The 13,242-nt window shown below is 35.2% G+C and overlaps 3 protein-coding genes across 3 annotated transcripts in view; 1 reads left to right on the forward strand and 2 right to left on the reverse strand.

Moving 5' to 3' along the window:
* Positions 1-4,879, reverse strand: part of cubn (cubilin (intrinsic factor-cobalamin receptor)) — a 43,696-nt gene extending 38,817 nt beyond the window's left edge. Inside the window, exons 1-9 of the mRNA XM_016543286.1 lie at positions 4,745-4,879; positions 4,313-4,442; positions 3,328-3,456; positions 3,114-3,215; positions 2,929-3,032; positions 2,722-2,848; positions 1,609-1,777; positions 1,285-1,416; positions 21-116 (exon numbers count right to left, since the gene is read on the reverse strand). Of these exons, the coding sequence (XP_016398772.1) occupies positions 21-116; positions 1,285-1,416; positions 1,609-1,777; positions 2,722-2,848; positions 2,929-3,032; positions 3,114-3,215; positions 3,328-3,456; positions 4,313-4,442; positions 4,745-4,863 (1,108 nt within the window). The 5' untranslated portion in view covers positions 4,864-4,879. The remainder of the gene's footprint in view (positions 1-20; positions 117-1,284; positions 1,417-1,608; positions 1,778-2,721; positions 2,849-2,928; positions 3,033-3,113; positions 3,216-3,327; positions 3,457-4,312; positions 4,443-4,744) is intronic.
* An 812-nt stretch (positions 4,880-5,691) lies between these two features.
* On the reverse strand, positions 5,692-11,286 carry trdmt1 (tRNA aspartic acid methyltransferase 1). The gene is made up of 10 exons (XM_016543326.1): positions 11,126-11,286; positions 10,719-10,828; positions 9,887-9,963; positions 9,235-9,306; positions 8,335-8,400; positions 7,525-7,594; positions 7,368-7,451; positions 6,987-7,294; positions 6,357-6,544; positions 5,692-5,850 (listed from the first exon to the last, which is right to left on the reverse strand). The coding sequence occupies exons 1-10, from the start codon at positions 11,196-11,198 to the stop codon at positions 5,747-5,749; spliced, it is 1,152 nt and encodes a 383-aa protein (XP_016398812.1). The 5' UTR covers positions 11,199-11,286; the 3' UTR covers positions 5,692-5,746.
* A 1,451-nt stretch (positions 11,287-12,737) lies between these two features.
* The window catches only part of LOC107732120 (vimentin), a 6,517-nt gene continuing 6,012 nt past the window's right edge, over positions 12,738-13,242 (forward strand). Inside the window, exon 1 of the mRNA XM_016543377.1 lies at positions 12,738-12,913. Within this exon, the coding sequence (XP_016398863.1) occupies positions 12,762-12,913 (152 nt within the window). The 5' untranslated portion in view covers positions 12,738-12,761. The remainder of the gene's footprint in view (positions 12,914-13,242) is intronic.

A 13,242-nucleotide genomic window follows, 5' to 3' on the forward strand; every position in this document is an offset into this window, starting at 1 on the left:
GTGTGTGTGTGTGGGTGTACCTGGAGTAGAAGTACAGGTAGCCAGTGGATAACATCCTCCATTGTTGGTGGAGCAGATGTCAGCTTGAGTGCAAGTCTTCCCATCTCCCTCATAGCCTGAGGACACACACATGGGGTCAAGCAGTCTCATCTTACACTTAATGGCTATTTTAGCCCAATCATTTCAGTGAGTCTGGTCTTTCTCTGCGATCTAGCAGTCAACTGAGACTTGTAAAGCTGAATATATTAACAGGACCTACAGACAGCACTGTCCTCAATGAACCCAGCTAATGGATCTCTCCACCTCTCCTAGCTTTCTATCTCCATCTCTCCCAGAGGGAATATAATGACATTCAGATCACACAAGCATCTGTCTCTCATTTGAAACATATTACAGTGAGCAAAAACCATGATTCAGCAGGATTTTACAGGCCAGCCTGTGCTGAAAGCAGGACAGAAGACCAGCAAACATGTGAGATGTACTAAAATATGCATGTTTCAATTTCCTAGCAATCTCTAGAGGGAAATTATGAACTAGAAATGATTCTGATTCTGAATATTAAGATATTAAATGCATAGTTCACCCAAAACAAGTGACATTTCAGAATGTTTCTCACATAAAGCTATTGTACGCCTTGGAATATAGTGAACATGTCCATTGGACTAATTTTATGGTGCTTTTTGGAGATTGACAGACCCAGTGCTCATTCATGGAAAAGGACAGACAAAATACTTGTAAAAAAAAAAATAAAAAAAAATTTGAAGAAAGTAATAAAAGTTTCAAAACAGCATACTACCATTTAAAAGATTAAAAAAAAAAAAAAGAAATTAATACTTTTAAAAGGATGCATTAAATTGATCAAAAGTGATAGTTACATTTAGATTGTTTATATTGTTCAAATAAATGCTGTTTTTTAACTTTCTATTACATGAAACAGCACAACTATTTTCAGCATTGATAATAATAAATATTTCTTGATCAACAAATCAAAATATTAGAATGATCTCTGAAGGATCAAATTCCTTTGCATCACAGGAATAAATTACATTTTAAAATATATTACAATATAAAACAGTTATAAAACAATTATAATAATATTTCATAATATTACTGTTTTTGGCAACGCCTTGGTGAATATAAGAGACTTTAAAAACATTTTTAAAAAATTTACCAACCCCAAAATTTTGTACAGCACTGCACAAATTCTCATTTTTGGGTGAACTATTCTTGTTAAGACAACAGATCTTATTTTAAATTGCATGAGAATCAGGATGTGAGCTAAACCTGGAGGACACTGGCCGCAGTGGAAGGAGCCCATGGTGTTGAGACAAGGTACCATGGGGGAAGTAGAACAGCCTCCATTGTTTGTGGCACATTCATCGACATCCTGGCAGCTGTAACCGTTACCCTGCCATCCTGGAGGAACCAAAAGAATTCACTTCATGAAATAATGTTCTTATTAAGAATCTGTTAGGCTATTACATGCATTTAACGTAAATGCACCCAATAATCTTTTACATAAACTATCTAAGAAAAGATAAATGATTGATATATGGATATCTTGGCAATAATCATGTGACGTGGCTCAGCTGGGCTGAGTGGTCTGACCTGCAGGGCAGGCGCCGCAGTAGAACGAGCCCAGAGTGTTGAAGCACTGCACAGGGGGGTTTGTGGAGCAGGGTTTGTTCGGGAGGCTGCACTCATCAACATCAGCCGTGCACGCTGACTCTCCGGGAGGAGACATCCAGCCAGCATCACAGATACACTTATATTTGGGCTGAAAAGAGACATTAAAGAGATGCATGTTGTTCCAAAGCTGTATGACTTTATTTGTTACGTAGAACACAAAAGGAGACGTTAAGCAGAATGTTCATGCTGCTCTTTCCACAATAATATTAAGCAGCCCAAAACACTGATAATAAGAAATGTTTCTTGATCAGAAAATCAGCTGATTTCTGAAGGATCGTGTGGCACTGAAGACTGGAGTAATGATGATGAAAATTCAGCTATGTATCATAAGAATAAATTACATTTTAGAATATATTAAAATTGAAAACAGTTACTTTCAATTGTAATACTATTTCGCAATATTATTGTTTTCAATGTATTTTGGATCCAATAAATGCAGCCTTGGTGAGCAGGAGAGACCCCAAACTAATATTAGGTCATATGATAACACTTGTGAAGAATAGACTGAAATTTTAGTTTTTTCCTCCAATTAAAACTATTATAGTCAAATGCACTAGTTTTTAATGGTGCTCTTTGTCATTTTTGGAGACTGGAAATTTTACGCAAAAGGGTAATGTCCCATTCATCTGCTTTTATCTTTAACAGATCAGGATAAAATCATATGGAATGATAAGGGGGGTGTCAATGCCTTACATTTTGGCATATTAACCACACAAAGCTATTTTATGACTTTAGAAGAGATGGAATATAGTTGTATGAACCACTTTAATGATACTTTTATGACACTATCGCATTTATTTTGAAGCTTAAAGGTCCTTATTAGGATGAGTAAAATCCTCTAAAATTTCTTGTTTTTTTGTTCTATGGAAAAAGAAAGTCTTAACAGGTATGACATGAGGGTACAGTGCATAATGACAGAATATTCATTTTGGGGTGAACTACAGTTTTTCACTGTCCAAACATTGACTGATGAGTACTTTATTTGTACATCCAAATGCATGTGGAAAACTGAGATTAAATACACATAATCACCTCATTGGGATTGACTCTGTCTGAATCGATGCACAAGCCGTGAACACACAGATCCTGACTTCCGCCTGCACAGTCATCATAGCGAGATGTACAGTGTGGACCGTACCATTCTGCAGTACAGGTACAGCTGATAAACAAAAGAAAAGTAAAATATGAACATAAAAATCTCACTAAAAACCCCACTCAAGAGAAATAACGGAGGATTACGTGAAAGATCCGGGTGTGTTCACACATGTGGCCCCGTTCTGACAGCCCAGCGGAGTTCCTGCTAACACCTGACACTCATTCACATCCACTGCACATGTAGGACCCTGTAAAGAGATTGAACCAAGTGGCAATCAGAATGACATATGAACAGGACAGAAGGACAGAAGGATGTCTGAATGACTGACCTGCCAGTTGTCAGGACAGAGGCAATGAAATGCGTCTAACAAGTTCAAGCAGGTTCCTGCGTTCTGACATGGATTGCTGCTGCACGTCTTCCGCTGCACTGTCTATGAAATACAGAACGCCATAAAACTGAGATTAAATCATAACGGCTGAAATGGAAGGCCTTTAATCATATGAGCAATAATCCTCAAGTGAAATGGATGATTACAGCGATACCTGTTCTATTGTCTGAACTTTTGTCTCAAGCGTCGTCACTCTGGTGTTGAGCTGATTGAGCTGGTTTGTAATATCCGGAGAAGGGCCACTGTTCTTTATGGTATCGATGTCATCTTTGTTCATTTTGATCTGGAACAGAGTTGATTAAAACTTGATTAAGTTTTTTTTCAACTTTACCCAGAAACAAAGTGCTTCAGTAACACAGACAAAATGCTTGATCTGTGCTGACTAGAATAAAGAAAATTTAATGTAAATGGAATAAAACCAAATTAAATGCAATTATGGAATTAAATTAAATTAAACAAAATGCACACAAAAAGAAATTAAACAAAACAAAACAAAAAAAGTCAAAATTAAACAACAAAATTAAACCTAAACAAAATGCATACAAAAAAAGACAATAAAACCAAAAAAGTAAACATAAACAAAAAACAATAAAACAAAATTAAATAAAAAGAACCCAATTTAGCAAATTGCAAAGTGCTTCAATAACAGACAAAACTGACTAGAATAAAGAAAATGAGATGTAAATGAAATAAATCTAAATTAACACAATTATGGAATGAAATTAAACAAAATGCACACAAAAAGAAACAAAACAAAACAATACAAGTTAAAATAAAACAACAAAACAAAAAACATCAAATCAAACCTAAACAAAATTCACACAAAAAGACAATGAAACAAAGTAAAAATAAACAAAAAACAATAACACAAAATAAAATAAAAAACACAACCAAAGAACTCAATAAAATAAAATAAAATAAAGGAAAAACAAAATCAACAAAACAAAACAAAAAATAAAATGACAAACCCTAGACATTTTGGAATTTTTATTTTTAATCAAATCCTCGTCTCACCTCATCAAATTCTCATTTTCTGAGAATAACATAAGCCTTAAGTCTTGCAATTATTAGCTCGTCTAATATGAGCCATATTTTTACTCAGAAATCTGATGCTTCAGTCAAACTCATCATGAACTCACCTGATTTATCTGCTGGATGAGATCCTCGGCCCCCACCTTCACACTTCCTGTCCCTGAGGTTGTGAAGCGAATGTCTTTGTTGTAGCCAGCAGAGAATGTGAGGTGACCACTTTCTGATATCATACGAGGCCTGCAAATCAATTACCAGGTAGGACACTTTTAATTTCTAACTTGCAGCAGAATTAAAAACCTTTATTGTTTAAAAACAATCTATACTGTTCAATAACATCATCCGTTTCATGACCATCGTCACATTGAAGCACAAAATATTCACAAAATTATACTCAGAGTTGCAGCAGGGAAAACTCAAAGAAACCCCATCCAAGCGTTTGAAACTATGAGAACTGATCTATTCAAATTTCAGGTGGTCTCAAACACGGCAACGTATCAATCTTTCAAGCAAACATAAAATAATTAATTTAAAATACATACTGGTCAGTGCTGATGTCCCGTTTTTGCCTGTTGTTAGATTTACCACCATGGTCACACTGCAGTCCAGAGAGGAAGAGCAGAAAGACTAAGAGCCAGGAGAAGCTCAGTGTCCGAGCCATGCTGAGAGAACTCGTCCCAGGACGCTCATCAGACACTGTACTGTACCTTCACACCTAAACCTGCCTAAAACACAAGCAGCCGGAGATGCACTTTGGACCCAAGGAGTCTTAACACCACTGCATTTCCTAAAATCACTCATAAAGAACACGTAACTGTCTAGAGGGCATTTAACTCAGCTGCATGCCAGCGATTTGACTTTATTGGTCAAGTGTCAGTGGCTGTCACATGTTTTTGGAGATCAGTAACCAAAGTTAAGACTGAAACTGCTGCTTAGGGCTCATTCTCTGAATATGAACAGCTTCACAGTAAATGACCCATTAAAGCTAATATAATCAGCTATTTAAAACTCATTTTAATTAGTGCTGTCAAACGATTAATCGCGATTAATCGCATCCAAAATAAAAGTTTTTGTTTACATAATATATGAGCGTGTACTGTGTATATTTATTATGTATATATAAATACACACACATTCATTATATATTTTGAAAATATTTACATGTATATACATTTATATTATTATATTATATATAAATATGCTTAATATATAAACATTTTTCTTAAATATATACATGCATTTGTTTGTATTTATATATACATAATAAATATACACAGTACACGCTCATATATTATGTAAACAAAAACTTTTATTTTGGATGCGATTAATCGTGATTAATCGTTTGACGGCACTAATTTTAATCTATACTTCCACTGATCTTTTGTTTTTGTGTAATCAAATGAAGGAAAATATGTAATTTCACACACTTTGTGACACTAATAAAAAAAACAAATGTTCAGTAAAAATAACATTTTATTTATTAATATACAAATATACATAAATTTTCCCTGTACATGGTTGTTTTCTTTCAGTCCATGTAATGTCTATTTTGAGATCACGAGACGTATAAGATGTGAAACCACATGGATGTTCAAGCTGTTTCCCAGCACACGGTACTGCTGCTTAACGGAAATGTGCTTTGGAAATGCTGAAACACACAAAATATAAAAATAATAAAAAACAGATTGAAACACAAAATATAAAAAAATGGGTTATGCACAAACAACATGAGGGCCAGTGAATGACATTTCATAGACAACTACAATAATGTAATATATTTCACTAAATGCTCAGTACTCCCTTAAAATGCCCCATGTCACAAAAACGGACTGAATTCTTGACTATTATATGGTAAAATGCTGTCTAAAAACAAACTCTTGACATCATTTGCAGCTGTTTTTGAATCGAATCGAATCCTGTAACAGCTTATTATCTGCATGGAAGCCAAGAGTGAATATTGGGAAGTTATTTATTAACCTTTCACACTCCAGTGGAATGACAAAGTGGACTTTAAAGCTTATGTTGCTGAAATCTTACATCATAAAAGGACATCTATGCATATCTGTTTATATTAATGTTAGGTTTGAGAAGATTTCTGTTAATTCATGTGATTTTATTGTATGCTGTGAGGGGTGAATGGGGTCAAAGTCTTACTGAAATCTGCAGGAAAGCCCATGAGGTTGGCGATCTCTCTGGGTGTGAAGTATCTCAGCTTTAACTGAAGAAGCTGCTTTAGTTTGTCTTCTTCAGAAAGCAGCTCCAGGTTCTTAAACACAGTCTCTAGCTCCACATCCACACAGGACTGCAGGACAGAGCCCGTGCCCTCCACATAGTGACCATAACTACACAAAAACAATCAACGGTTATAACCAACAAGGATATTAGCTGGGGAATCATTTTAAATATGGTCAAACATGTTAAATAGTACACTCCTATTGGTGGCTGAAAACGTTAGTAAATTTAGTACATATTAAATACATTTAAAATTTTTCCTCATTATAACTGCATTTATATGTATATAAAAAATTATGATATATAATAATATAATTTTTTATATGTATTTAATTGTTATATAATAATTATAACAAATAAATTATATATATATATATATATATATCCTTTTTATAAAATACATAGTTCATTTATGAATAAAATTCAATATTAAATTAAATATAAAAATATAAATTTATGTTTTTTCATTTCTTATAGAATATATAAATAAATGTATAAATAAAATAAATTACGTATTTATCATAATACAAACTAATATTGTAAGGCACACACCCTTTAGTGAAGCAGACTGATCTCCTGCAGCTGGGCTGAACTACATCCATCAGTAAAGCGTATCTGAGCAGGGTTTTGGGGGTCAGCAGATACTGATCCATGTCTTCTTTATCCTCCTGCAGGAAGTCCTGCAGCCTACGAACTGTTTCCTGACTGTCCTGGATCCTCTTCCTTCCCAACTCTTGTTCTGTCTCCAGCTTAAAAATGATCGTCCCACTCTTTTCTCTCTCACATTCAGATGATGTAGGATTATTGTGTGGAACAGCGAGACTGTCTGGTGATTCACACATGGGGAAGCCCTCCATAATCTGCCAGTAGAAGAAAAGCTTCAGTATTCAACTGCAACTGCATTAGTTAGAATAGATCTAAACAGAAAAGTACCTCTGCTGAAGTCGGGAATGAGAAGGATCCTGGTGGTCTCTTTGCAATGAGGAAGTATCGGAGCCTAGAGTTAGGTATGCCAAGCTGTGGCAATAAAAACCATCATGAAAACAAAACTGGGATACAAAACTATTAAGAGGTGAAGAGACATGCTTACAGATGTTGGTGAGATCAGAAACTCCTGAAAGCTGTAGTCACACTCTCTCAATGTCTTAAGCAAAGCATCCCTGTAAATTAAAATACCAAAACAGCTCAGTTACGCTTTTTGATGCTAACTAAAAATTGGCTTATATTGGCTCTGATGGTTCCATGAAGAACCTATAACATCCATGGAAACTTTAAAGGGATAGTTCACCCAAAGTCATCAAATACCACTTGTTCCAAACGTGTATGAGTTTCATTCTTCCGAAAAACACAAAAGAAGATATTTTGAAGAATGTTCATAACCAAACAGCTGACGGTAGCCATTGACTTCCACAGTATTTTATTACATACTATGAAAGTCAATGGCTACCGTCAACTGTCTGGTTATCAACATTCTTCAAAATACCTTCTTTGTGTTCAACAGCTGAAAGAAATGTATACAGGTTTGGAACAATTTGAGGGTGAGTAAATTATAGAATTTTCTTTGGAGTGGAAAAAAGGTTCTTTAGTTCATTAATCTGTTCTAAAAAATATTATTTTAAGAACTATTCACTGAAAGGTTCTCAGAAATACTTCTTCTATGCCAAAACCCACTTTCGGAACCTTTATTTTTAAGAGTGTAAGACTAATTTTAAGGTAAAGCTTTTACTTTTTTTAACATTAAAATACTTCCATTCATTCCAGTTTAATGTGCAGAGACAACTATAAGATTCTTATTAGCACAATCAATGGTGGCAGAAACACAGAGGGGAAACCAGTGACCCCGCTGGCTCATAGCCATGTAACTATGGTGATTTCAAGGCTCCTGTGCCGCGCTGGTTACCTTGCAGCAGAGGTCTCAAAGCCCTTCACATTCTCCAGCAGAATGAAGCGCGGCCGCTTGCTGAGCCTGCCGTGACGAAGAGAGGTACATTCTTACACAATCACGTTCAGGGAAAAAACAACTCTGGCAGAGCTCGAGAATAACACAACGGATTTGAGAAAGGGCAAATGGAGAGGGAAAGAAAGGAAGCTTCTTTGTCCTTTCATCAGACATGAATTAATAATGTCAGAGGTGCAAAAATACCGTAGAATGGACACTGCCAGGAAATTTGGCTTGTTCATAGGAAGTAATATTAAAGGGGTCATATGATGCGATTTCAATTTTTCCTTTCTCTTCGGAGTGTTACAAGCTCTTGGTGCATAAAGAAGATCTGTAAAGTTGCAAAGACTAAAGTCTCAAATCCAAAGAGATATTCTTTATAAAAGTTAAGAGTCAACCACGCCTATGTCCCCACTGGATGCAACAAATGCCTCGTTTGTAATGGGTTTTCATGTTTTTGTGTCGGTGCTCTGGCCGGACACGGCATCAACACAGTATGGTGAGGGGCGTAACATTTCCGTCTCACGCTTGAGGTATTCGGCCAATCACAAATTCACTGGATAGCTGGCCAATCACAGCACACCTTGCTTTTTCAGACCGATGAGCTTTGTAAAAATCAACGCGTTTCAGGAAGGCGGGGCATAGAGGAGAAACAATAATGTACAGTATGTGGAAAATAATGTGGTTTTTTAACCTTAAACCGCATAAACACATTTCATTACACCAAATACACAAAATAATGTTCTTTTTAGCAGCATCATATGACCCCTTTAAGAAAGAGAGCAAACTCAAATTTGGAAATCAATATCAGAGAATTAATGTTTAAGTGACTTAAAAAGAGCACAGACTGATCAGTCGGACCTTGGCAGAAGCTCCAGGATATAGAGGAAGCTCTTTGTTCTGGGGTCGGCAACATCTCCCTGCAAACCAATCCTGTTGAGAAACACACATTAGCTTTAGTCAACCAATTTAGCAGCCTTTTCCATGCTACCAAAGTTTGGGGTTGGTAGGATTTTGAAATGTTTTTGAGAGAAGTCTATTATGCATTTATTTGGTCAGTTAAAACGGTAATATTGTGAAATATTAATATTGAACTGTTTCTATTTGAATATATTTTAAAATGTAATTTATTCATGTGATTCAAAGCACTCTTCAGTGTCACATGGTCCTTCAGAAATCGTTCTAATATGCTGACTTGCTGCTTAAATGTGCTATTATTATCAATGTTCAATGTTGTGCTGCTTTTTGTGGAAACTGTCATTTTCAGGTGTTCAAGATTTATTTGAAATATAATGCTTTCATAACATTCGAAATGTCTTTATTGTTACTTTTGATCGATATAACGCATCACTGATGAATAAATTCCTTTCTTTCAAAAATAATTTAAAAAAAAACATCATATAAAAAAATTTTTAAAAAAGAGAGTCATACAATTTGAAACATGCAGGCAAAAATAAAATTGTTGTTTTGTGTGAACTACTACTTCAATGAACAAGAAAAACATGCGGATCACCTGGTGAACGGCTGACATGGTGGGCTCATCAAAATCACGTCAATGTTCAGTTTGTCAAAATCCTGTAACGGCATTCCCTGATACACAAAGCCAAAAGAACTATTATTAAACAACTATACTTAAAAAATAAAGAAATAAATAATTAAATAAATGACTGCTCTTCAAAAAAAAAAAACAACAACCTCACACTTAGAACAATTCAATGTTATAAAGCAAAAATATTAAGTTATTTAATCTTGCATAAGTCTTGATCTGTAAACATTCTTATACATTCAAAAATAAATTTACAAAGACAGATTTACTCCACAATAATGTCATTTAAATATCGAATCCATCTTCATTATCACTCTTTAAACCTCCATCCATTCTTTCAAGCATTGTTTTATATTCTTACGAACTGAGGTCAGTGGCAGGTACATCATTACCATGCTGACGAAGCACAGAACCTTTAACCACCACAAAAACCGCTCAGTTACACTTTTACCTCCTATTGCTTTTAAAAACGCAGTCATGGGACTATGTGCTGATAGAATTAACCAAGAAACATCATTTTAAGGATGTTACAAAAGAGACATGTTGTTACGAATGCAATAAATCAGTTCAATAAGACAGATTTTGCTTACACAAGCTGTTTGAGTTGCAGAAAGGTCAATAATCTGACATAACTCCAGGCAAAAAATGCAAAAAAAAAAATCAGTCATAATTATCTTACTTGTTAGATTACGTATTATTGTCTGTATACATTTGCAAAATGGGAGCCGCTTATGCGTTCAGACAAAATGTGTTTAATCATTTTCATAACCAACTGAGATTCATGAGGGCAAGCACTGACCTCGATAGTTTTTGGCAGGAGTGGGGTATTGGGGAAGTTGTGTTTGTAGATTTCATTGGCTGTTGTGTTGACATCCACAGCAGCAACAACTTCAGCAGGAACTGAGCTCTCTGAAAGAAACGCACACATTTCTACTAATTCAACTATTGAGAAATTAGCTAGTCTTCACAACACAACTCTAAAGAAACACACGAACGTTTCTTCAGTCTGTGAATGTCACATTTTATTTATGAAGAAAACGCACTGCAAATGTACAGTAAGGGAAGAGTGACACCTGTGGGGATCATACAACAGAGACTCAAACACCACCAGCGTGTCAATCATTTTCTAGACACAGAGCCTCTGCAACTGATCCTGTGTCAGTCATGTTATCAATAATCGCTACAAATTTAGACCAAATGACGTACCCTTTAACGCATAATGCATCCCTCCTATTCCGCTGTATAACTCCAGAACACGGAGTGGCTCCATGTTCTCCATCTTTTCCTGCTGAATAATGTTTATGATATTTTGACAGCGTCTCAAGCGTGCCACATGTGTGCGCTCCCGAACATGATCCTCTAGAAACAAGTGCATTGACGAAACGTTCCGCTTTAGTTTTCTTTCTCTTATTTTATTCTTCCTAAAAATAACTAAATAAATAAAATTAAATACAACAATAATAATAATAATTATTATAACCTATTAAAATGTAATTTGCATTTCAAATAGTAACAGTAGATGACATTACCTTCAAAAAAATGTGTGTGTGTTTGTGTGATTTTGTAGATGATAGATAGATAGATAGATAGATAGATAGATAGATAGATAGATAGATGAAAACTACGAAAATAAATAACAAATATTTATATAATAACCTACAAAACATCTAAAAATATTTGTAAAAATATATTATTTAAAAACAGAAATGAGCTAATAATTTTTGTATTTACCGGTAAACGAATGAATGGATAAATAAACTGAATATTTATCGTTTATTATGTATATTATAAAATTTAAATACAATGCAGATACAGCTAATATTAAACATTTTACGAAAATACATTTATTAAACGGAAAAACAAATGATACAAAAGTGAATATAGGCTACTCTCCTGGTGTTGCCAGAGTCAAACTCTTTCACTGATAGTTATGGAGAGGCACATTCTACTCCTCCGCCCCGACGGCGCTTCTGCGTCACTAAAGCTCCCTGCACCGTTATGTCATTAGCATAGGGAGTGGACTATAAATGCAAGCAGAACCTCTGCAGTGGTCTCGGTTGGTTTGGACAGGGTGCGGTAGTTCGTGAAAGTAGACGCTGACTTCAACAATACCCCAGAACTAAAGGATTACAATGGCCAGCCGACCAAACACATCTTCTTACAAAAGGATGTTCGGTGGAGAGCGACCAGCGATGCTTCGGTCCACTTACTCCAGCCGGCAGTACAGCAGCCCGGTGCGCACAAGCTCGCGGGTGTCCTACAGCAGCGCGTCCTCCGCGTCTCCATCCATCTACATGAGCAAGGGTGCGAGGGTGCGCACGAGCGCGCCGCTGCCCAGACTCGCCTGTGCGCTCCCGAACATGATCCTCTAGAAACAAGTGCATTGACGAAACGTTCCGCTTTAGTTTTCTTTCTCTTATTTTATTCTTCCTAAAAATAACTAAATAAATAAAATTAAATACAACAATAATAATAATAATTATTATAACCTATTAAAATGTAATTTGCATTTCAAATAGTAACAGTAGATGACATTACCTTCAAAAAAATTGTTTGTTTGCATGTTATCTTGTCAGTAGATTTGACTAAATATTCAAATATTGTTTAATAAAATTTTTATATTATTTTGTAAAATATAATATATATACACACATATATATGTTATTAAAGTATTTGTTAACTTAAAGAGCTATTTCTACCTGATCTAACCCCTACATTTTTTTGTTGCTAAAAATTAATGCAATTACATTATTAATAAATGTAATTAGTTTGAATATATGTTTGATAACATTTTTTTTTTTATATATATATAAATAAGATCTTGATCGCGGAGCTGGAGCAGATGAGGGGCAAAGGCTCGTCCCGGGTCGGTGATCTGTACGAAGATGAGATGAGAGAACTCCGGAGACAAGTGGACCAGCTCACCAACGAGAAGGCCACGGTGGAGGTGGACCGGGACAATCTGGGAGAGGACATCGAGCGCCTCAAAGAGAAGTATGGCCAAACATTGTCCAAGAGACTGTGCAAACAAACCAAAACGGTTATAAGTGTAAAATAGCATTAAATATCTGCCAAGTGCATGAGTTTATAAAAATACTTTTTTTTGCAAACAAGGGTTTAAAATCATATTATTGCCATTTCGTATTTCATATCACCAACAGAACTGTATAGCTAATAAGAAAAATGCATTCATAAATGCATTTTAACGGTGCATTTATACAACAAAACAATGTATAAATTGAAGATTTTGAACTATAAGTTGAAGATTTAGAGTGTCTATCTCTAAAATCCTAAATATATATATATATATATATATATATATA

This window comes from Sinocyclocheilus rhinocerous, unplaced genomic scaffold, assembly GCF_001515625.1.
Source record: "Sinocyclocheilus rhinocerous isolate Xijiao unplaced genomic scaffold, SAMN03320098_v1.1 scaffold97, whole genome shotgun sequence".
In the NCBI taxonomy this organism is placed as follows: Eukaryota; Metazoa; Chordata; class Actinopteri; order Cypriniformes; family Cyprinidae; genus Sinocyclocheilus; species Sinocyclocheilus rhinocerous.